Consider the following 25,368-nt stretch of genomic DNA (forward strand, 5'->3'; position numbering starts at 1 on the left):
GATGATGTCACTCATGTAGTAGATTGGTCGGTCCACTCCCAGTCATAAAGGTTGGTCAGTAGAACAACCTATCATCCAATCTATGATATTTAACTCCTACATGAGAAAACTTCCACAGAGAAGTGGACTGGGAACTTCAGTACAAATGAAAATCAATACAATTCAATCGTTTAATACTCTAAAACTATATTCAAATCCACAAAGGGAAAGTGTAAAGAAATGGCATGTTCGCTAACCTGTGGAAAACTAAATACGCCCCTGGCAAATCCATGTTGTGCTTTGGATACCTTCCAGTAACCCTGGGCGTAAGTATGTGTAGACTAGTGTCACTGGACATTTTACACCCAGCAGGTTGACTTCAAGGACTTCAAAAGAGTAATGGAGTCTGTCATATCCCTATTGTGGTTTCCCCTCGACCGGGGTGGTTCCTCCTTCTCTCTTTTGATGTGTCGCACCCCTCAATTTCCCCTAATTTAGATTATCCTGGGGACAACATGCATGACTGCCCCCAAATAATCCTCTCTTGTGTTGTTTTTGTACATCCCTATAGGTCCATGGTTGTTCCCCCGACGACGACCTCCACAGAACGCTCCAGAACCCTAACAGGGCCCAGTTTGAAGTGATGGTATACCGGCAGCAAGATGGAGACAGACGGAATCAGAGAGCATGTTAAGCTCGCCGTGACGAGACAGAACGTCTATTGTGCTCAAGCTATTTTGACATTTAACCCTTGACCCGTGACTTTATTAGTTTTTAAAACCACAGACAGTTTATGATTTCTTCGACATACCTGAATAACTTGAGTTTAAGTTGCGTGAAAGGTTGTTAGTTGATTGGACTACTTCAAACTCTCGAGAGTGAAATTGAGGGCAGAGAGAATCTGACGCAGTGGCCTCTCAGAATTAGGCCCCACCCCAATGGTGCGCTAGTGTGATGCATGTTATGAGCAGCCCGTCGCTGGCTAATGAGACAGAGAGCTGCAGCAGTGAGTGCAGCAGCGCCGCCACCACCACCAGCACCACCAGCACCACCTCCGACCTCTCCCCAATGTCGGGCCACACCCCCCCACCTTCTAATCTCCCCTCTCCCTTCCCCAACGAACCCCCCCTGCACCCTACCACACTACCCCACCACTACGCCCCACCGTCACCACCACCCCTGCCCCCAAACGCCCCTCCTCCCCCTCCCCCTCCCCCACCATCAACCTCCCTCTCCAGCCATGGTGTGCGGAAGAAGCGGAGGGTGCGGAGCTTTTTCTGGAAGCCCATCCCGGAGGAGAAGGTGCGGGGCCAGCCCAACATCTGGACCATGGCGGTGCGCTGCCAGCAGCAGTACCAGATCGACGTGCGCTCCGTGGAGGAGCTGTTCGGCCAGCAGGAGGAGGCGCAGGGCCGGGAGGGTGTGCCCACCACTGGTGGATGCTCCTCAGCCCGCATCACCCGGTCCCGGTCCTTTAAGGAGAACAAGGACGAGGTGAGTATGACTGGGTAGATTGTGAATGGTGGATGGGGATACGCCCTGACCTGTTTATGTTTTACTGGTGGAATTACAGGACATAAGAGTGCTGGTAGGTCCACTTCACTAGAAAAAGACGTTAGCAGTATAATGTGCTTAACAATGAGTTTTGGGTTTGCGCTAACATGACTAAGATTGACTGGTGGGTATGGCAGTTTGCTCTGTAGTAAAAACAATATAACATAAATTGACAGCAACAAGAGCAGTATAGACAGACAGTATACTGTACCTGAACTCACTGTACTTATCACAGAACACAAGTGTACACAACTACTTAACAGCACAGCACAATCAGCTTTGCCTCGAGGGATGGAAATAATACTAACGGATACAAAAGCCAATTTTACGGCATGCGTGTCTCGAAACAAGAAACGTGTCAATGGCGAGGGTAGTGTAAATAATTGTATACCCCTGAAAAAGGCTTTGAACGAACTGTAAAGCTATGTCCGCGTGAGGCTTAGCTAATGTCACAGTTTGACAGTCTGAGCAACCTGGAGGGAATATAGGCTGTTGTTTCACAACCCCTATTCCTCAAGGGACTCCAAATATAGCAACATGCTGCCCACTACTCCCGAGAACCCCTTGATTGGGGCGGCAGGGTAGCCTAGTGGTTAAAGTGTTGGACTAGTAAACAGAAAGTTGCAAGTTCAAATCCCCAAACTGACAAGGTACAAATCTGTTGTTCAGCCCCTGAACAGGCAGTTAACCCATTGTTCCTAGGCTGTCATTGAAAATAAGAATTTGTCCTTAACTTGCTTAGTTAAATAAGGGTAAAATAAAAAATTGTAGGAAGGACATGTAGTCCCTTCAGAAAGTATGAGTTGACCTTCTCAACATTTTGGTCTGTTATGGTCAGCATTTTAAATTGATTTTGTCACTGGCCTACACACAATACCCCATAATATCCAAGTGGAATTACTTTTTTACAAATTAATTAAAAATGAAAAGCTGAAAAAAAGGGCTACTTAAGTATGGTTCTCAATCAGAGGCAACGATAGACAGCTGTCCCTGATTGAGAACCCTACCTGGCCAAAACATAGAAACAAAGCATAGAAATACAAATAATAGAATATAGAATACCCACCTCAACTCACTTCCTGACCAAATCAAAAGAGACATAAAAAGGATCTCTAAGGTCAGGGTGTGACACAAACTTCTCAAGGATTTCACCACAAGGCCAATGGTTTGATTTTATTTGATCAGGATCTCTTTTAGTCCTCATTTGGACAAATCTTCCAAGAGTCCTTAAACATTAAAATACAATTTATAATACGATCACATTTTCACATACATACAGACATAATACACTGACATATTGGCCAGATAAATACTCTAACAGTTTTGTCTGTCTGGATAACACATAGATGGTGGACAATCTAATCGTAGTATTTAATGAATGTCTGTCTCTTACCAACTGAATACTGTTGTGAATAGAGTTTGGCCGATTTAAATGGTGTATATTATGAAATAAAATAAATCCTTGCTGCTTTCTTCTGTGCAATCTTCAGCCTCCTAATTTAACTTGATGATGCATTTTCCCAGACCACAGAACACCTGATTCCCAATTAATGCTTGGGTTATTTAAGAATCTTTCCTAGGAAATATTTAGCTATCCTTCTGATCATGCATGCAGTTTTAAAATGTTTTTTTTTACATGCACTCCTAGTAGTTTGGTTTCCCCCCATACTTAATTGTATCCCATGCTGTGTTGGCCTTTTCCTGGTGGAACAGACAAACATAACGTTGGTTTTCTTGGTGTTTAAGTTTTTAACATATGTATTCGAAAATATATCCGCCGAGGCAATTGGTTTCTCATAAGAAGCGATTGGAAAAATGGCTACCTCAGTATTTTACGCAAGATTTTCTCCGGGAGACACCATGTGACCACTCGCTATATATGGTCCCTTACAGCCATTCTCCAATGGAAATGCCTAAAAAGACGTCACAATGCTGTAGACACCTTGGGGAATGCGTGGAAAACGTAAGCTCATTCGTAGCTCATTCACAGCCATATAAGGAGTCATTGGCATGAGGCGGTTTCAAAAATGCGGCACTTCCTGATTGGATTTTTATCTGTGTTTCGCCTGTAACATCAGTTCTGTTGCACTCACAGACAATATCTTTGCAGTTTTGGAAACGTCAGAGTGTTTTCTTTCCAAAGCTGTCAATTATATGCATAGTCGAGCATCTTTTAATGACAAAATATCTTGTTTAATACGGGAACGTTTTTCATCCAAAAATTAAAATAGCGCCCCCTATTGTCAAAATGATTTCATCATCCGCCAAATCAAATGCTCACTTAAATCTAAAAATAGTACACCCACAAACCTGCCATTATCCATAGCACTGAACCACTGGTCAGTCATGTCAACCAATGCAGTGGTAGTGGAATGGTTTTTGTGATAAGCATGCTGATTGGCTGTAATCAGATCATTATTTTCCATGTACTCCTGTATTTGTCTACTGACAATAACCCCCAATATCTTACTGAGTGAAGGGAGTAGACTAATTGGTTGACTATTGGCAGGGGTAATGGGTTCTTTGCTGTCTTTCGGGATAGGACACAGTTTAGCATGCTTCCATACATTTGCCAACGTCCCCTTTTCCAGTGACCATTTCAATATGTATTTCAGTGGAGCTGCTGTGATAGAAGAAAACTGAGGATGGGATCGACAACATTGTAGTTACTTTACAATACTAAATCAAATCAAATCAAGCCATATTTATACAACACATTTCAGACGTGGAATGCAACGCAATGTGCTTTACAGGAAGAAAAAAAACGAAGAAAAAACGATGAAAATAAAATAGGAAATATTCACTGTACATATGACACGAAACAAAATAACAACTAAAAAGCACCCTAAGGAAAAGCAAAACTAAAAATATGTGTTTTAAGATCTTTGTTTTAAATATGTCTACAGTTTCAGCCCCCCTCAGTTTCTATGGCAGGCTATTCCAGTGGCTGGGGGCATAATGACTAAAGGCTGCCTCTCCATGCTTATTGGTCCTAGGCTTTGGGGTAGTTAAAAGGTACATTACTTAAAAGCATGTCTGACATGTATTGAGGGGGCACAATCATGGATTGATTTAAAAACTAACCTAATTGACAGAGCGAAGAAGGAAACCTCTACATCATACAAAATATTCTAAAACATGCATAAAAAACTTTTTGTCCTGAATAAAAAGTGTTATGTTTGGAGAAAATCTAGCACTTTACTGAGTACTGCTCTTCATTATTTTCAAGCATAGTGGTGGTTGCATCATGCAATGGGTATGTTTGTAATCGTTCAAAAACAGAAAACACTAACAAGTGTCAATAAGGGATCATAACTTTCACCTGGATTCACCTGGTCATGGAAAGAGAATGTGTTCTTAATGTTTTGTATAGTCATTGTAGATTGCCATAGATTACCTGTTATTTCCCAAAATTATTGAAGCTTTGCAACCCAAATCTAGCATAACCATCATTCCCACATATATCCTCCTGTACTGAATCATGTTCCTCTCTTTCTACTGTTCTCAGATCAGCATTCTGGACTCCAAGCGTGGCATGAACGTGGGCATTTTCCTCAAGCAATTCAAGAAGTAAGTCTTCCTCCAGTTCTGTTAGATTAGTTTACATAAAGCGTGCATGAAATTCCAACGATCGGCCTGAGAGAGAGAAATGAGACACCTTGTGCGAAACACAACGCCGTTGTGTAACTGGTGGCGTCCTTAGTCCGGCACGCTAGGTTGACCACTTGGGGATAAGGTCACGTGTGTGTGCATGGATGTCTGTAATTCTGTATTTACATTTTAGTCATTTAGCAGACGTTCTTATCCAGAGCGACTTACCTGAGTAATTAGGGTTATGTGCCTTGCTCAAGGCACATCTTTCACCTAGTCGGCTTGGGGATTGAAACCACCGACTTTATGATTACCAGCCCAACGCTCTAACTGCTAGGCTAACTGCTGCCGCTGCCCCTGTATAGTTGTCATTGGGTTTAGGGCAGTGGTTCTCATTCCTGGTCCTGAGGACACAAAGGGATGCACATTTTTTTTTTTTCTTCGCACTACACACCTGATTTAAATCATCAAAGCTTGATGGTGATTTGATTTTGCTTGGGCAAAAAACTAAATTTTCACCGCTTTGGGTCTCCAGGACCCGGTTTGAGAACCACTGGGTTAGGGTATTTCCATAGAAAGGCGAGGTCAATTATATTACAACTAGTTTGAACTATCTGTGCCTGTTGCATTTGCTGTTCAAAGCATGACCTATGAATAACCTTTATTTGTGTTTACCAAACTCGTGTCCTGTGTTTGTATGTGCATTGCGTGTTTGTCCAGGTGTTTGTGTGTGTGTGTTTTTGAGTATATCTCTGTGCAGGTGTGTGCGTGCATGTGCATGCATGCATGCTCCCACACGCTCCCACATGCGCCATTTGTCTGTTTCTCTGTAACTGTCTCTATAGCAGCCAGGTGCTTAGTGAACAGTCCAGCCCTCCTCCCACTGGTCCCTAGAGTAATCAGACACAGCTTTAGGCCTTATTTTATCTGGCTGACTTTTCCATCGTGAAACAACGTAGCTCAAATGCTAAATGGTCCCAACTCCCAAGGTGACCTACCATGTGCTCAGACTGAAGTGCTCACTGATGTCTACTACTCTATATAGGAAGACACGTTATTGTCTACAACTTGCCATGACAGTATCGTGTTTAAATCAAAATGCTACTGAAATCCTTTGGGTAAATTCTAACTTGTTTGCCAATCTTTTTATGCTTGTCATTGTCTTATTTGGCAAGGCGACACTGCTGCACAGTTGGATGCAGAAACCGTGTCTGCAGGCTACAATTTCCCTAAATGCCAAGAAAAGCTAGATGATAAAGGTTTCCAATTCTGTATTAAACTTCGTCATCACCGGGCTGACCACAAAGGACAAAGCGGTATCGTAATGAAGTTTCTCGTCTTAAGACTTTTGAAAACTCACATAAGGATCAGAGTCCCTTGTCTGAAAGCCCCCAAGCTCCATGCTTTCTGTCCTATTTGAGTGTCTTAGGTCTAATCTATATCTTATGTGTACACAACGAAAATACAGAATTAGCTACACAAATTGGAGGTTCTGCGTTCTTGCAAAGCAAAAATATGCAAACGTGTGCAGCAATGCCATCTTGTAACTTAACGCAATTACGCAGGATCGGCATTTTTCATATTTCATTGCATTCTTGCGTTGCGTACATATGTAAATTATAAATAAGGCTTAGACTCATTTGAGATATTTTAAAGTTTGTCTAGGGATATTGAAGTCCCTCACCCTAAAATCTCCATGTTTTATACAGCAGTAGTTTTAATGAAAAACCCCTGGAGTTGGTTTTTTAATCAAAGTATTTCTTTACCCAGCCTGACTGGGCACATACTGTATTATTCAGTGTGTGTGTGACTGCTGGCAGTGCTCTCCTCAGCTCACACACACAGTTAATAAGTATGGCATGGGGTCATGGCCTGCAGAAGAAGTATAGTCTGCCCTTACCACATCATGTGTCCTTCAAAGGCCCCCGCAAAGTTGTTTTATGTTAAAAAAAGATAATTTCTTTGGACCATTTCCTACATTTACTGAGGAATATAGCAGTATTGACCCTGAAGATATCTACTCAGGAACCGGCACCACATACAATACACATTCACACGCACACACAAAATACAGTCACACACAAAATACAGTCACAGAGAAGGTTTTAGTAATATCACAAAACGGACCCTCAGATTATCTGGGTTGATAATCCAGGAGAAAAGGTCCACATTGTTTCATTCATGTTTAATTGGTGGCGATAGCTTTGGCAAGCAATAAGTCCTATGTATTACATAAGCAGTCTGGAGTGGCTAATGCTAACTCACTGTGGTGTGGTAGACTGGGAGAGAGTTGTAGCTCGGGATTTGCATGCCAGCACAGAGCATGTGCTGTATACACTCAGCTTGTACAACTGATGTCCAACACATTTGACACAATGGGTGTGATTCAACTGATATTTTTGTGATACTAATTGTTACAATGCTTGTGTAATTATTTTTGTCCAGAAAAACTCTCCCTTGTATCACAATGGTTGTGCCCAGTTTTTCATCAATAAGTGCATCGATGACGCCGTCCCCACAGTGACCATACGTACTTACACCAACCAGAAGTCATGGATTACAGGCAACATCAGCACTGAGCTAAAGGTTAGAGCTGCCGCTTTCAAGGAGCGGCAATCTCACCCAGAAGCTTATAAGAAATCCTGCTATGCCCTCTGACGGACCATCAAACAGGCAACGCATCAATACAGGTCTAAGATTGAATCGTACTACACCGGTTCCGATGCTCATCGCATGTGGCACACTTTCAAACTGTTACAGCCTACAAAGGGAAGCACAACCGCGAGCTGCCTAGTGACACAAGCCTACCAGATGAGCTAAATTACTTCTATGCTCACTTCGAGGCAAGTAACACTGAAGCATGCATGAGAGCATCAGCTGTTCTGGACAACTCTGTGATCACGCTCTCCGTAGCTGATGTGAGTTAGACCTTCAAACAGGTCAATATTCACAAGGCCGCAGGGCCAGACGGATTACCAGGACGTGTACCCCGAGCATGCGCCGACCAACTGGCAAGTGTCTTCACTGACATTTTCAACCTGTCCCCGACTGAGTCTGTAATACTAACATGTTTCAAACAGACCACCATAGTCCCTGTCCCTAAGGTAACCTGCCTAAATGACTACTGTAGCCATGAAGTGCTTTGAAAGGCTGGTCATGGCTCACATCAACACCATTATCCCAAAAATCCTAGACCCACTCCAATTTGCATACCGCCTCAACAGATCCACAGATGATGCAATCTCTATTGCACTCAACACTGCCCTTTCCCACTTTGACAAAAGGAACTCCTATGTGAGAATGCTATTCATTGACTACAGCTCAGCGTTCAACACCATAGTGCCCTCAAAGCTAATCACTAAGCTAAGGACCCTGGGACTAAACACCTCCCTCTGCAACTGGATCCTGGACTTCCAGACAGGCCGCACCCAGGTGATAAGGGTAGGTAACAACACATCCACCACGCTGATCCTCAATACAGGGGCCCCTCAGCGGTGCATGCTCAGTACCCTCCTGTACTCCCTGTTCACTCATGACTGCATGGCCAGGCACGACTCCAACACCATCATCAAGTTTGCCGAACAGTGGTAGGCCTGATCACCAACAACGATGAGACAGCCTATGGGGAGGAGGTCAGAGACCTGGCCATGTGGTACCAGGACAACAACCTCTCCCTCAACGTGATCAAGACAAAGAAGATGATTGTGGACTATAGGAAAAGGAGGACTGAGCATGCCCACATTCTCATTGACAGGGCTGCAGTGGAGCAGGTTGAGAACTTCAATTTCCGTGGTGTCCACATCACCAACAAACTATCATAGTCCAAACACACCAAGACAGTCGTGAAGAGGGCACGACAAAACCTATTCCCTCTCAGGAGACTGAAAAGATTTGGCATAGGTCCTCAGATCCTCAAAAGGTTCTACAGCTGCACCATTGAGAGCATCCAGACTGGTTGCATCACTGCCTGGTATGGCAACTGCTCTGCCTCCTAACGCAATGCACAACAGAGGGTAGTGCATATGGCCCAGTACATCACTGGGGCCAAGATTCCCGCCATCCAGGACCTCTATACCAAGCGGTGTCAGAGGAAGCCCCTAAACATTGTCAATGACCCCAGCCACCTTAGTCATAGACTGTTCTCTCTGCCACCGCACGGCAAGCGGTACCAGAGCGCCAAGTCTAGGTCCAAAAGGCTTATTAACAGCTTCTACCCCCAAGCCACAAGACTCCTAAACAGTTAATCAAAGGGCTACCCAGACCCCTCTTTTACGTTGCTGATACTCTCTGTTTGTCATCCATGCATAGTCACTTTAACTCTACCTACATGTACATGTACATATTACCTCAATTACCTCGACTAACCGGTGCCCCCGCACACTGACTCTGTACCGGTACCCTCTGTATATAGCCTCACTATTGTTAATTTACTGCTGCTGTTTAATGATTTTTTACTGTTATTTATTTATTTTTACATTGTTGGTTAAGGACTTGTATGTAAGCATTTCACTGTACCTGTTGTATTCGTCATCGCATGTGACAAATACAATTTGCTATGATTTTATTTGAAATGCGTTTTACATCAGTTCTACAACTTGAGTGTGTACAGGGCCAGAGTGCTGATCTCATAGGACGTTTTGCATGGCTCTCCCTGGTATTTTCATAGCATTTGACTCTTATCACAAGAGCACCTATCAACACTGCCTCGTCCACACTGGACTTGGACACTTTCGTTTATGTAACACAGTCGCTAGTGCAGTACAGTATATTGTCACTCACAGACAAATTTGTTGCTAACAGTAACTCGAACTACTTACAGTATGTTATTTGTTATTCATGTCGATTGGAATCTTGAATGCAGAAAAGAGGCAGGTGGATAATGCTAACAAGGCTAATTAGACGTTTGAAACATACAGTTGAAGTAGGAAGTTTACATACACCTAAGCCAAATACATTTAATAAACTCAGTTCTTCACAATTCCTGACATTTAATCCTAGTAAAAATTCCCTGTTTTAGGTCAGTTAGGATAACCACTTTATTTAAAAAATGTGAAATGTCAGAATAATAGTAGAGAGAATTATTTATTTCATTTTTTAAAATTTCATCTCAGTCCCAGTGGGTCAGAAGTTTACATACACTCAATCAGTATTTGGTAGCATTGCCTTTAAATTGTTTTACTTGGGTCAAACGTTTCGGGTAGCCTCCCACAAGCTTCCCACAAATAAGTTTTGGCCCATTCCTCCTGACAGAGATGGTGTAACTGAGTCAGGTTTGTAGGCCTCATTGTTCGCACACACTTTTTCAGTTCTGCCCACAAGTTTTCTATAGGGTTGAGGTCAGGGCTTTGTGATGGCCACTCCAATACCTTGACTTTGTTGTCCTTAAGCCATTTTCCTCGCTCATGATGCCATCTATTTTGTGAAGTGCACCAGTCCCTCATGCAGAAAGCACCCCCACAACATGATGCTGCCACCCCCTTGCTTCACGGTTTGGATGGTGTTCTTTGGCTAGCAATCCTCCCCCTTTCTCCTCCAAACATAACAATGGTCATTATGGCCATACAGTTCTATTTTTGTTTCATCAGACCAGAAGATGATCTTTGTCTCCATGTGCAGTTGCAAACCGTAGTCTGGCTTTTTTATTGCGGTTTTGGAGCAGTGGCTTCTTCCTTGCTGAGCGGCCTTTCAGGTTATGTCGATATAGGACACATTTTACTGTGGATATAGATACTTTTGTACCGGTTTCCTCCAGTATCTTCACAATGTCCTTTGATGTTGTTGTGGGATTGATTTGCACTTTTCGCACCAAAGTACGTTCATCTCTAGGAGACAGAACGTGTCTCCTTCCTGGGCGGTATGACGGCTGCGTGGTCCCATGGTGTTTATACTATTGTTTGTACAGATGAACGTGGTTCCTCCAGGCGTTTGGAAATTGCTCCCAAGGGTGAACCAGACTTGTAGTCTACAAAAAGAAAAATCTGAGGTCTTGGCTGATTTATTTTGATTTTCCTATGATGTCAAGCAAAGAGGCACTGAGTTTGAAGGTAGGCCTTGAAATACATCCCCAGGTACACCTCCAATTGACTCATATTATGTCAATTAGTCTATCAGATGCTTCTAAAGCCATTACATCATTTTCTGGAATTTTGTGAGCTGTTTAAAGGCACAGTCAACTTAGTGTATGTAAACTTCTGACCCACTGGAATTGTGCTACAGTGAAATATAAGTGAAATATGTGTCTGTAAACAATTGTTGGAAAAATTATTTGTGTCATGCACAAAGTAGATGTCCTATCCGACTTGCCAAAACTATAGTTTGTTAACAAGACATTTGTGGAGTGGTTGAAAAACGAGTTTCAATGACTCCAACCTAAGTGTATGTAAACTTCCAACTTCAACTGTACATTCTCCCCCTTACAGTTGACCACCAATGAGAATATCATATGTTAAGTGATTCCTCCCGATTTGATATGACACAACCCAATTTCCAGAGAATGCATTCTTTCTGAATTAGCAGCATGTTGTTGCAGTTGCACAGGCTCCCACCGCGTCTCCCAGAATCCCTTTCAATTCATGGATTCTCCAGTCCCATGGCTCATAAATCCACATCAGGCCTGGGCATTGGGCTCACATATCAAGGTGCCTGTGTGAGGATTGGCTGGATTTTCTGCTCTGTGCAGACATAGAGTGAGAGCCTGTGTTGTTTACCAATGAACTGAACTGACTGTCTCATTTCAGTACCATTTCAGCCAATGGATATAAGGCTTTATAACTTGTTTTGTATGAGCCTTTAAGATGTTCTATTATAAGGTGTATAATATGTTGTGTTTATTTAATGTACGGGTATAATGCTTATAACTTGTTATGAGCATGTAAGAGCCTCTTATAACAAGGCTTATAGTATGTTAAGTCTCTCTGCAGCAAATGATCAACCGACTCAAAATGGCTTTTATTCAGATGATAATAAGATATTATAATGGGGTCATACTGTACATGCTTATAACATCTCGCCATGCATTATAACAGCATCATAATGCATTATAAGGGTTATCACTGTGTTCATCTTATCCAGGTCCAATCTGTCCATCGTGGAGGACATTCGCCAGGGAGACGGCAAGCTGTACAGAGCTGATCTCCTCAAAGACCTGCTCAAACTCCTGCCCGAGTCTGAAGAGGTGTGTGTGTGTGTGTGTGTGTGTGTGTGTGTGTGTGTGTGTGTGTGTGTGTGTGTGTGTGTGTGTGTGTGTGTGTGTGTGTGTGTGTGTGTGTGTGTGTGTGTGTGTGTGTGTGTGAGAGAGAGAGAGAGATAGAGAGAGAGAGAGAACACAATGTACCAGCCAAGCAATGCGCCACAGTTTTTGAATAGGATACTAGCACATCCCAGCTAGCATAGGTTTCCCCCATATCCATGATATAAATACCAGTAAATCATTCTGAAATGGATGGAGCACAATAATTAGATGATTTAATTACAGACATTGTCTAAGTTACTGTGTACATAAACATTTAAGGTACATTTGTGTTGTTGAGGTTGGGTTCTTATGGGATTGCACATATTGCAGCACAATATAATATTAATGGCATTTAGCAGACGCTTTCATCAAAAGCGACTTAAAGTCAGTCATGTGTGCATACATTTTCATATGGGTGGCCCCAGTGGGAATCAAAACCATGATCCCAACTTTGCAAGTACAATGCTCTACCAACTGAGCCACATAGGAACGTGTTCATATGTTTATTGTCACATCCACAGGTAAAGAAACTGAGGGAGTTCAAAGGGGACTCCAGCAAACTGACCCTGGCAGACTCCTTCATGTACCTGTTGATCCAGGTGCCTCGGTAAGCTGTACTCATTTAGCCTAATGACGACCGGTCTAAATAGTTTTTTTCTTTGTGCAGAAGGATCATTATTTGCCTAATAATGAGGGCCTCAACAAAATAAATGGGCTGGTTTTCAGGCCTCGAGGAAAAACATGGGCCGGTGTGTTTGAAATGCCTGAGATGATTTCTGGAGCCAGTCTATCCCTGTTACTGCATGAATCAATCAAATCTTGATTCACTTATCAGCCATTTTAAGCATATCTTCATGAGTCTACCTTGCTGGTGTTTTTCCAGTACCCACAACTGTTCGTTCTGCAATTTAATTTGCTCCAAAGGAAAATGCATGGTTATATACTAAAGCATAAACTGTGCAGGTTTGAGAAATTGACTGAGTACTTATTTCAATTAAATAAACGGGTGTGTAGTATCTGATGCTGTACCTCAGGTCAATTCCACTGCCCTTCGAGGGCTATGCTACTACTGTTTTTCTCCCTGGTAGTTAATTGATCAAGGCCAAGTGTAAGTCATACTTTACTTTACTGACTTTATTGACCCCATGGGGAAATTTTGTTGCAGTGTCATGTACACGTTTAAAGTGGTGTTTAAAATAAAACAAATTGACAATACAACTTCCATAACAGTTACATACAAATAAAAAGAGACTAGCTTGCTGGCCTTACTGGGTCGATAGGAACATTAGCCCGAGCTATTTAGGAGTGATATCACAGCTAGTGCAAATTATTGTCTAGTTCTGTTTTTCATCCCGGGGGGTGCCGTATACCTGCACCCAGAGGGGAGTAGTTCAAAGTCCGAGTACAGGGGGTGGCTTGGGTCTAAAATGATTTTGTGAGCCTTGCGGAGGGCCCTGATGTTAAAGATCTCATCCAGGCCTGTCTGTTTGACTCCAAGTACCTTGCGTGCGCTGTGGTGATAATCCTTCTCAGCATAGTTCTCTGGCTGACAGTGGCATTGCCCAACCAACAAACAATACAAAAAGTTTAAATACTCTCAATGAAAGATTTGTAAAACAGAGTCAGTATAGAACAGTCAACATTCAAATTGAGAAAGTATACACCCATATATTTGTATTATTCTACAATCTCTATGTTCTGACCTCTGATAAGTGTTGCAGAGGTAAATGTTGTACGCTTCCTGAAGTCTAAGCAAATCTCTTTGGTCTTGTTGATATTTAAGACCAGGTGTGATTCGTCACACAAAGTCATTTAGGACCGGGCCATGGGTTTCCTCGTCATCATGCAACAGGCTGATCAAGGCAGTACCTGATTAGGAGAGAATGAAAACCAGCAGTGCTTTGGCCCCCGAAACTGAGGGCCTGGAGTTGTATAGTAAATTGTACTATTCTGTTCCCTGTGCCAGTGAATCTGACACCCCCTGTTCTCTGTCGCCCCTGCCAGGTTCGAGTTGCGCATCGAGGCCATGGTCCTGCGTGACGAGTTCTTTCCATCCTGCGCTGTGATGAGCCGTGAGATCGATGTAATCCGCGTGGCCACCAAAGGTAATAATGTTGAGACAAAACTGCCCCACTAGCGGCCACCGCCGCCCGCTGGTGCTGCCACACACCATCGACTGCAGACCCAGATATCTGAGTCGCAGCACTGAGGTGTAACAAGGACCCAGTGTGTGCACGGGTGCGTGAGTGTCATCTGAGCTGGCTCTGTATTGGGACCAATATATATAGTAGATGCAGGTAAGTGTTGGAACCGGTTCAGAGAACAGAACAGAAAACAGGAAAATAACAGAATCATTTGACGAACAGAACCCGAACCGAAAACAAAAGTGATCTATATTGTTCCGGAACAAAACCATTATTTTAAAAGCATGGGAACCGGTTAATAACGTTATTTTACGTTCTGGGCATTTTCTTCCTGCCTGACAAAAATCATAACAAAGCGCCTATGCAAAGTCCTCATTGTCACTCAGAAACTTATTCCAGCGTCTGCCTGCCAGCTGGAAATCTTTGCCAGTGTTTGTGTGTATGTTGGCTACCTGCCCCTCCCCTCTGAAGAATAGGTTACTGTAGCCTACTGACAACATTACAAGCATAATTCAGAAATTAGGGAGATATGTTTAATTAGAGAAGAATGGATTCACTTTTTCAATGCTAGTTATGGATACTATATTGTTCATGTTTTACGTTGGTTTGATTAGCTACAAAAAGGCAATACATGTTTTTAATTCTAGCTAAAGATATTCAAAGTTCCTCCATAGAAGCTGCTCCTCCATAGGTATAATTCTGTTGGCCTAATTCTGATAATGCATATCATAACAAGATGCTTAGTGCTTCAAAGCATGCTTCTGCCACCCTCTCTCGCTCTTTCCTCACACTCAACATGTCAGTTGCATCTTGTGCCCTACACTGTGACTGGCTGCACAGTGTGTGTTTGTCTTTCATTATGATTACTATGCTGTTACGGCAAAATACAATTGGCTCTTAACTACTTTCATTTACTTATTAAATTGCTTACCTGCTCCACAGCAAATTGCTCTATTTTGCACTGATTGGTGAAGTAAAGTAATGTTGAGCTAAATGTATATATATTTTAGAGGTTTAAAAAGGAACAGAGAGGAATGATACAAACCCGTACTTTTTTTGGGTTCGAACCGTTTCAAAACTTTATTTTCCTGTTTAGAAAAGTGGAACGGAACCAAAAAATGTATATTTCTGTTCAGAACTAAATGATTGAAAAATAATTTTGTTTCCAACCCCTGGATGCAGGGTTCATGCAGAGGAGGTTTTCAGGTTAATGACAGAAATTGAGGTTCATGCAATGAAGAGACATTTAAATACAGAGATAGAAAGATACTGAGATACATACTGTATTTACAGATAAATAGAGACGTGGATGGGTGCACCTAGAGATTTTTTCGGGAGTAGGGACAGTAGACCTCATTTGGTTCACCATTTGTTTAATGGTTAATGATTGCAAAGGACAAAACAGGCCTTGATGACAAACAGTTGACACCAGCGGATGGCCGCGGTGTGTCACTGTTATTATACTTATATTAAGCACAGCGTCTGAAACCAATCATATGATCCACAGTCGACTTGTTTGGGCTCTGAAATATGCAACACGTTGACATTTATTGTAGTACAGTGGGCCTATGCATGATTTGTTGGTATGCAGCTACTGTAGCTAATACATTCAAATGAGCTTGGTAGTGCCTAAAGAGCAGCACCACTTTAGCAAATGATTTGCCCTGATACATTTAGTAAGCTAAACTTGTCTTGAGAGTGTAGGCTGCTGTAAAATCTGCATTGTGAGGCCTTTTAGGGCATAGCGCAGGGTTTTTGAATGATTCGTAAAACGTCCTTACATGGAGTTTCACCTCTCAGCGAATTTGGGGCTTTACAAAGTGTCCAATAAATGGTGGGACATACAGTGGGGAGAACAACTATTTGATACACTGCTTATTTTGCAGGTTTTCATACTTACAAAGCATGTAGAGGTCTGTAAGTATTATCATAGGTACACTTCCACTGTGAGAGACGGAATCACATTGTATGATTTTTAACATCTAGCGTCGAGCAATCCCGTATCCGGGAGCCTAATCATAGCCTCAAGCTCATTACCATAACGCAACGTTTCCTATTCACGGAAATCGCAAATGAAATGAAATAAATATATTCAAACACAAGCTTAGCCTTTTGTTAACAACACTGTCATCTCAGATTTTCAAAATATGCTTTTCAACCAAAGCTACACAAGCATTTGTGTAAGAGTATTGATAGCCTAGCATAGCATTAAGCCTAGCATTCAGCAGGCAACATTTTCACAAAACAAGAAAAGCATTCAAATAAAATCATTTACCTTTGAAGAACATCGGATGTTTTCAATGACGAGACTCTTAGTTAGATAGCAAATGTTCATTTTTTCCAAAAAGATTATTTGTGTAGACGAAATAGCTCCGTTTTGTTCATCATGTTTGGCTAAGAAAAATACCGGAAAATGCAGTCACTTACAACGCCAAACTTTTTTCCAAATTAGCTCCATAATATCGACAGAAACATGGCAAACATTGTTTAGAATCAATCCTCAAGGTGTTTTTCACATATCTATTCGATAATCTATCAGTGGTGGCAGTTGGCTTCTCATCAGAAGCAAACGGAAAAATACTGCAGCTGGAGATTACGCAATAATTGCGACGGAGGACACCAAGCAACCACTTGGTAGATGTAGTCTCTTATGGTCAATTTTCCAATGATATGCCTACAAATACCTTCACAATGCTGCAGACACCTTGGGGAAAACGTGGAAAACGTAAGCTGACTCCTAGCTCCTTCACAGCCATATAAGGAGTCATTGTCATGAGGCGATTTCAAAAAATGTGGCACTTCCTGATTGGATTTTTATCTGGGTTTTTTCTGTAACATCAGTTCTGTGGCACTCACAGACAATCTTTGCAGTTTTGGAAATGTCAGAGTGTTTCTTTCCAAAGCTGTCAATTATATGCATAGTCGAGCATCTTTTCGTGACAAAATATCTTGTTTAATACGGGAACGTTTTTCATCCAAAAATTTAAATAGCGCCCCTATATCCAAGAAGTTAAGTAATTCATTTGCATTTTATTGCATGACATAAGTATTTGATACATCAGAAAAGCAGAACTTAATATTTGGTACAGAAACCTTTGTTTGCAATTACAGAGATCATAAGTTTCCTGTAGTTTTTGACCAGGTTTGCACACACTGCAGTAGGGATTTTGGCCCACTTCTCCATACAGACCTTCTTCAGATCCTTCAGGTTTCGGGGCTGTCGCTGGACAATATGGAATTTCAGCTAACTCAAGACTGTCATCTTGAACTTCTTCCATTTTCTAATAATTGCACCAACAGTTGTTGCCTTCTGACCAAGCTGCTTGCCTATTGTCCTGTAGCCCATCCCAGCCTTGTGCAGGTCTACAATCTTATTCCTGATGTCCTTACACAGCTCTCTGGTCTTGGCCATTGTGGAGAGGTTGGAGTCTATTTGATTGAGTGTGTGGACAGGTATCTTTTATACAGGTAATGAGTTCAAACAGGTGCAGTTAATACAGGTAATGAGTGGAGAACAGGAGGGCTTCTTAAAGAAAAACTAACAGGTCTGTGAGAGCCGGAATTCTTACTGGTTGGCAGGATATCAAATACTTATGTCATGCAATAAAATGCAAATGAATTACTTAAAAATCATACAATGTGATTTTCTGGATTTTTGTTTAAGATTCCATCTCTCACAGTTGAAGTGTACCTATGATAAAAATTACAGACCTCTACATGCTTTGGAAGTAGGAAAACCTGCAAAATCGGCAGTGTATCAAATACTTGTTCTCCCCACTGTATTTGACACACCAACCCCCCCCCTGCTCTAAGCTGAATGCTGCTCAATGTAATTTTAGCTGAGTCACAGCTTCTCACCCCTCAGCCACACTTTATTGGCCTCCCTCTTAGGAAGCCCATGCACCGCAATCTCTTTGTGGCAGTGCTGAATTGAGATGTCAGTTTGGCAGGGCACTTGGCCAAAATTAAGAATAGTTTCATCAACATTAGGCCTCTGGGCGGCGTTATGTTACACAAAAAAGTTTATAGCTGCAAGGTTTTTTGGCGTGCTTTATTAGGAAGGTGTAGATGGATGGAAGACAGTGAGACACAGAAAGAAGACATTGAACCCTGACCTCCAGTACAGGGCCTTATGTGGCATGTGCCAGGAGTGTTATCCACAGCTCTGCACGTTGCTGCAACATTGGATAAGTTGGTTTGAGCCGTCGTTATTTTGTGTGTGTTTTTTGTGTTTACTCCATCTCATCATGAATTGAATTTGATCTAGGATGTGCATGTACATATATGATGCATTTTGTTACGCTGTTGTCCATTTTCTATTTAAACAAAGTGTAAGTCATAGACAAGCTACTTCCTGATTGTGATTACTAGTGAAATCAGACTCTTGGTGGGGGCCGACATTACACCTAATGAGTAGCTGTATTGTACAGTATTTGAAATATCAATAGGCCTACAGTCATGCTAAAACTATGACATCATCTCTATACAGCTGTATATCTCAGTTGAAAGCTAGCTTGAGTTATAGTGGAAGTGTATGGTGGAAGTGAATTCCAACCAGTGATGGCGTTTGATGGGGGGCAGACCTGGGATGAAGTACTTGAAAAGTATTTTCAAATACTTTGAGCGTTTGCTTGAATCCGCCTGGAGTGCCAGATGGGCGGGGTTTGCAGTTTTGGGACTTTTATATTAGTTTATTAAGCCAGGCAAGCTCAACTAGGCACAGATAAAGTATTTTAATCTATTTTTTTGAAGCCCAGATCTGATGGAGGTTACTGCTGAATGCTCTGCGTGCTATGGGTTTGTATTGACCCCTCACTCCTCTCTCTCTGTAGAGCTGATGACCTGTGAGGAACTACACGCCATCCTCCACCTGGTTCTGCAGGCTGGAAACATCATGAATGCTGTAAGCCAACGATGCCATTATCTCTCACTTTCCTCTTTCTATTTATCTATCCTCACTCTCTCTTCCTCTCTTTCTCTCTCCTCAATCACTCACTCACCCTCTCGCTCTCTCACGCACGCACTCACTCACTTGGTCTCTCTCTCCATCAATCTGTGACACCTGTCTAGTTCTCCCCCCGTATCTCGTCTCTCTCCTTATCTGTCTGATATGACCATGGCTAAGGTGGGATAATGGTTTTTATGGCACCACTATGACACTGCTGTTTATCCTCCTCCCCGTCCCGCAGGGCGGTTACGCAGGCAACGCCGTGGGCTTCAAGCTGTCATCGCTCCTCTCGCTGGCTGACACCAAGGCCAACAAACCGGGCATGAACCTGCTGCATTTTGTGGCTTTGGTGAGTCTGACAGAGAGAAATGGGAGGAGACACTGAAGGAGACACACACACTGGAGGGGACAGACACACTGGAGGAGACAGACACACTAGAGGAGACAGACACACTTGAGGAGACAGACACACTGGAGGAGACGGACACACTAGAGGAGATAGATGCACTGGAGGAGACAGACACACTGGATGAGACAGACACACTAGAGGAGACAGACACACTAGAGGAGACAGACACACTAGAGGAGACAGACACACTAGAGGAACCAGACACACTGGAGGAGACAGACACACTGGAGGACACACTGGAGGAGACAGACACATTGGAGGAGACAGACACATTGGAGGAGACAGACACATTGGAGGAGACAGACACACTAGAGGAACCAGACACACTGGAGGAGACAGACACACTGGAGGAGACAGACACACTAGAGGAGACAGACACACTAGAGGAGACAGACACACTAGAGGAGACAGACACACTAGAGGAGACAGACACACTAGAGGAACCAGACACACTGGAGGAGACAGACACATTGGAGGAGACAGACACATTGGAGGAGACAGACACATTGGAGGAGACAGACACATTGGAGGAGACAGACACACTAGAGGAACCAGACACACTGGAGGAGACAGACACACTGGAGGAGACAGACACACTGGAGCAGACAGACACACTAGAGGAGACAGACACACTAGAGGAGACAGACACACTAGAGGAGACAGACACACTAGAGGAACCAGACACACTGGAGGACACAGACACACTGGAGGAGACAGACACATTGGAGGAGACAGACACATTGGAGGAGAAAAACAAGACATGCACAACACACACAGAAGAAGACACACATACACACTGGAGGAGACACACTGGAGGAGTCACACAGAGAGACAGATTAGTGGAGAATCACTGTCATGTCTGTCATCATGGTAACCAATTTTCAACATAGACATACCTTGTTGTATTTGTACATTTGAAACAACTTCAGATCTTCAATGTTATATCAACTATCAGAAAAAAGCTATAAGCTGGGCAGCAGCTTCTACTGGAGAGTTGATCTATCTACAGCCATTCATTTGCTGCATTCAAAGATAACCAACCATTGATAACTTGCACTATGTACTTCCAGGATTTTAACTAAGCCCAGCTCTGCTTAGCTTTAATATTCGTCACTGACTACTACCAATTTGTTATAGTGAGAATGATATTTGAGAGATCTCTTAATAACTAAATAGATTCACTATTGTTATCGAAGTAGTTTCAAGGGGTGGGTTTAACAGAACAAATGTTAAGTCATATATCATCAATGATACTATTTAGGCCTATGTTAGGCCTTTTATTATTATTATAGATTTGATGTTTTATGATATTATGTTGATTTTTGTTTGTGTAAACACATTTCAATATCACTTTTGCGATGCACTTTTGCCTATTAACTTGTCCACAAGTTAACAAATGAAATGTTGTATTCACGTCTCCAACTAAACCAAAAATATAATTCAATAGGATTAAGCCAGTGGCTCAGATTAAACTCTCCAAGCATTAGATTCATTCCCTTTAAATGTTAATATTTGTATTACAAATATAACTTTTGGAATACAGTTAATAGCCTAAAGTTAGGCTATTTTACAAACTAATGTAACAGTATTTATTCAACTTTAAAATGAGTAACACATCCAGAGCCATGTTTTGAGGTTACTGTAACTATAAATGTCATATTATGTAATCATAGGAAGCGTGCATGTTCAAAATAGCATGCAAAGGTCGCAGGTCTGTGGAACTCTTCACAGTTGCTATAATAATCTGTGCAGAATATTGAACAGCATTGATAACTTGCACTATGTTCTTTTATTGTCATCTCAACTAAAATCCTACCTGGAGTTCAGAGTTCAGAGCGAAGCACACAGAAACTAGAGGCCATGAGTAACTTCAAATAGAATGGCTGAGCTGTTGATAAATCAGATTTTACATGTCCATTTAAATCCTTTGTAAAGCCACTCCACAATGGCCTAACAACTTGAAACCGTTTAGGTTCATCAGAGACATTACCATGATGAACCATGTTAAGTTTGCCATTGATATCCTTGACCAAGTTACGCTAATGTTTAAAATATTCATAAAGAATCTTGTCATGGAATAAAAGTCAGATTCACTCCAAATTTGATCTTTGAACTCATTCTTTGCATGTGTAACGCTAATGCTCAAAATCATCTGCATTGATCTTATTCTTGTGAACCATAATTCAGATTCACTTCAGATTTTGTATTTAGACTCATTACATCAGTCTTTAATGGTTTTTGAGAAAAGATTGTTGCTGCATTCAAATATGGCCGTTCTGTACCTATAGATGCATGTTAGCACATATGCTAATGCTACAAATACTTTTGAAAAATTATATTTTCAAAAGTGTTTGTAGCATTATCTTATTTGCTATAGTACACCTATAGGTACAGTGTGGCCATATTTGAATGCAGCAACTAGTTTTTAAGTCAGGTTGACTCGAGACTTGGTATATAGACTCTAATGAATTTTTGAATTATAAGGTGTTGCATTCAAAGTCGGCCCAGAATTGAAAGATGACCACAATATACCAATTAACACAAATCTTAACATAAACCATTAGTCAAATTTCCCCCAGAATTGGAATGTAAACTCAAAGCATGAAGTAATGACTTTAAGAATGATTACCTGCGGCATTCAAAGATAACCAACCAACTAGACTAAACTTCACTTGAGTCATCCTTGTGGTATTGAGAGATAAACATAGTAATGCTTTCACTAATTGCACATAAAGGAATATAGTTACATGATAGAGTGCTTGCTTTGCTATCCAACTGATCTTGTGTCCTTTCTGTCATCCTGTGAACACTGTTCATTGCTGCTCACAGCTATATATTGGTTTTGTTATTAGATGAAACAGTGAGAACACATTAAGTTGTTGTATTTAGTATATATACAACACTGAGTATATAAAACATCCCTTGTTGAAGGTATTCCTAATGTTTGGTATATTCAGTGTATGGATGCAAAATGTCTGACATTGCATTCCCATTTGAATTTTGTTGAATTTTGTTGTTTGTTTGTTATGATGGAAATTGCAGTGATAACACGTTTAGATGACAACTAAACCAAACATCCAACATTGTTTTTTTCATTGGAATTTGGTTTTGCTTTTGAAGGTAGTGACACATTAGGAATTCAACAAACTTCAGGCTGTCTTTTTGAGTGGGTGAATAAAGGTTTAGATATTATTGATCAACATCTCATCCAAATATGACCAACATTTCCACGTTTAAATGACGTGGTGTGCCCAGTGGGTCAGAATTCAGTAGTTTGTTTGAATTCGTTTGTTAGAATTTGAGATGTGTAAATATGTATTTTTTGACACAGAATAAGGAGAGGCTTTCCACAGATGCCCTTTCAACAGCAGAGAAGATGTCACTAGTAAATATTCCATGACATTGATGTTGGAGTAAACAGAGGCCAAATTAGAGAAATTTTGAATATTGCAAAAAGGATGGCAGATGTTTGTGTGTTTTTCTTTTTTAAGGAGTCCTTATGTATTTTCAAGCTTTATTAAACAGATTGGAAATTACAAGGGGGATATGGGTGTACATAACATGTAATAATAATTCCTTCCTATCTACTCAGGAGGCACAGAAGAAGGACGAGAAGCTGCTGAAGTTCCCTGAGAAACTGCAGGACATCCAGAGCGCTTCCAGGTAAAAATTCCTTGCGATCTTCATGATGTCGGAAACTTACAAACTGGGAAAAAGCCATTTGAACAGCCCTCCAACTCATAATTTCTGTAAAGTAGGACACTCGGGTGTCAACTATGTGCCGCAACTTCTTCGACATGCTGAACTACGACGTCACCTATTGAGGAAATTACTTGGAGAACAGCATTCTCAACAGTTAAATGCAACAACTGTACATTATTTATCAAACGCAATCTATTTATACTGTTTTTGAACACTGTAATTTGTTTGTGAGCATAATAACTGCAGTTCATGGTTGACGCACCTAGTTCGCTGTTAGTCAATGGGCATTTTCAACGACTTCAAAGCACGTGAATAGATTCAACTTAATGCTCAGAGTTTGCACGTTTTATTTCCGAACACTCTGACATGTCAAGAACGCAGCATTTGCACTGCTATCCTTTGACAAGAGTCTTACAACTAGTTCACCTAGAAGAATCCCAGTCAATTTCATACCCATTATCTATGGATGCCCTATACCGTATAAGGACTTATGTGTCTCTTTTCACAATCAAGATCACTAACTCAGTTCCTGTGGTATGTGTGCAGTAGTGGCGAAAAGTTTTGAGAATGACACAAATATACATTTTCACAAAGTTTTCTGCTTCAGTGTCTTTAGATATTTTTGTCAGATGTTACTATGGAATACTGAAGTATAATTACAGGCATTTCATAAGTGTCAAAGGATTTTATTGACAATTACATGAAGTTGATGAAAAGAGTCAATATTTGCAGTGTTGACCCTTCTTTTTCAAGATCTCTGCAATCTGCCCTGGCATGCTGTCAATAAACTTCTGGGCCACATCCTCACTGATGGCAGCCCATTCTTGCATAATCGATGCTTGGAGTTTGTCAGAATTTGTGGGTTTTGTTTGTCTACCCGCCTCTTGAGGATTGACTACAAGTTCTCAATGGGATTAAGGTCTGGGGAGTTTCCTGGCCATGGACCCAAAATATCGGTGTTTTGTTCCCCGAGCCACTTAGTTATCACTTTTGCCTTATGGCAAGGTGCTCCATCATGCTGGAAAAGGCATTGTTTGTCACCAAACTGTTCCTGTATGGTTGGGAGAAGTTGCTCTCGGAGGATGTGTTGGTACCATTCTTTATTCATTACATTTACATTTAATGGCTGTGTTCTTAGGCAAAATTGTGAGTGAGCCCACCCACCCACACATGAATGTTCTCAGGATGCTTTACTGTTTGCATGACACAGGACTGATGGTAGCGCTCACCTTGTCTTCTCCGGACAAGCTTTTTTCCAGATGCCCCAAACAATCGGTAAGGGGATTCATCAGAGAAAATGACCTTACCCCAGTCCTCAGCAGTCCAATCCCTGTACCTTTTGCAGAATATCAGTCTGTCCCTGATGTTTTTCCTGAAGAGAAGTGGCTTCTTTGCTACCCTTCTTGATACCAGGCCATCCTCCTAAAGTCTTCCCCTCACTGTGCGTGCAGATGCACTCACACCTGCCTGCTGCCATTCCTGAGCAAGCCCTGTACTGGTGGTGCCGCGATCCCACAGCTGAATCAACATTAGGAGACGGTCCTGGCGCTTGCTGGACTTTCTTGGGTGCCCTGAGGCCTTCTTCACAAGAATTGAACCGCTCTCCTTGAAGTTCTTGATGATCCGATAAATGGTTGATTTAGGTGCAATCTTACTGGCAGCAATATCCTTGCCTGTGAATCCCTTTTTGTGCAAAGCAATGATGCCGGTACGTGTTCCCTTGCAGTTAACCATGGTTGAATGAGGAAGAACAATGATTCCAAGCACCACCCTCCTTTTGAAGCTTCCAGTCTGTTATCCAAACTCAATC

General features: G+C 41.8%; 1 protein-coding gene across 1 annotated transcript in view; it reads left to right on the top strand.

Moving 5' to 3' along the window:
• Positions 1-25,368, top strand: part of fhdc1 (FH2 domain containing 1) — a 56,324-nt gene that overhangs the window by 22,350 nt on the left and 8,606 nt on the right. The window contains exons 2-9 of the mRNA XM_064926002.1: positions 551-1,473; positions 5,042-5,103; positions 12,196-12,298; positions 12,877-12,962; positions 14,360-14,460; positions 19,332-19,402; positions 19,689-19,796; positions 23,449-23,519. Coding sequence (XP_064782074.1) covers positions 934-1,473; positions 5,042-5,103; positions 12,196-12,298; positions 12,877-12,962; positions 14,360-14,460; positions 19,332-19,402; positions 19,689-19,796; positions 23,449-23,519 — 1,142 coding nt within the window. The 5' untranslated portion in view covers positions 551-933. The remainder of the gene's footprint in view (positions 1-550; positions 1,474-5,041; positions 5,104-12,195; positions 12,299-12,876; positions 12,963-14,359; positions 14,461-19,331; positions 19,403-19,688; positions 19,797-23,448; positions 23,520-25,368) is intronic.

Source organism: Oncorhynchus masou, chromosome 20, assembly GCF_036934945.1.
Source record: "Oncorhynchus masou masou isolate Uvic2021 chromosome 20, UVic_Omas_1.1, whole genome shotgun sequence".
In the NCBI taxonomy this organism is placed as follows: Eukaryota; Metazoa; Chordata; class Actinopteri; order Salmoniformes; family Salmonidae; genus Oncorhynchus; species Oncorhynchus masou.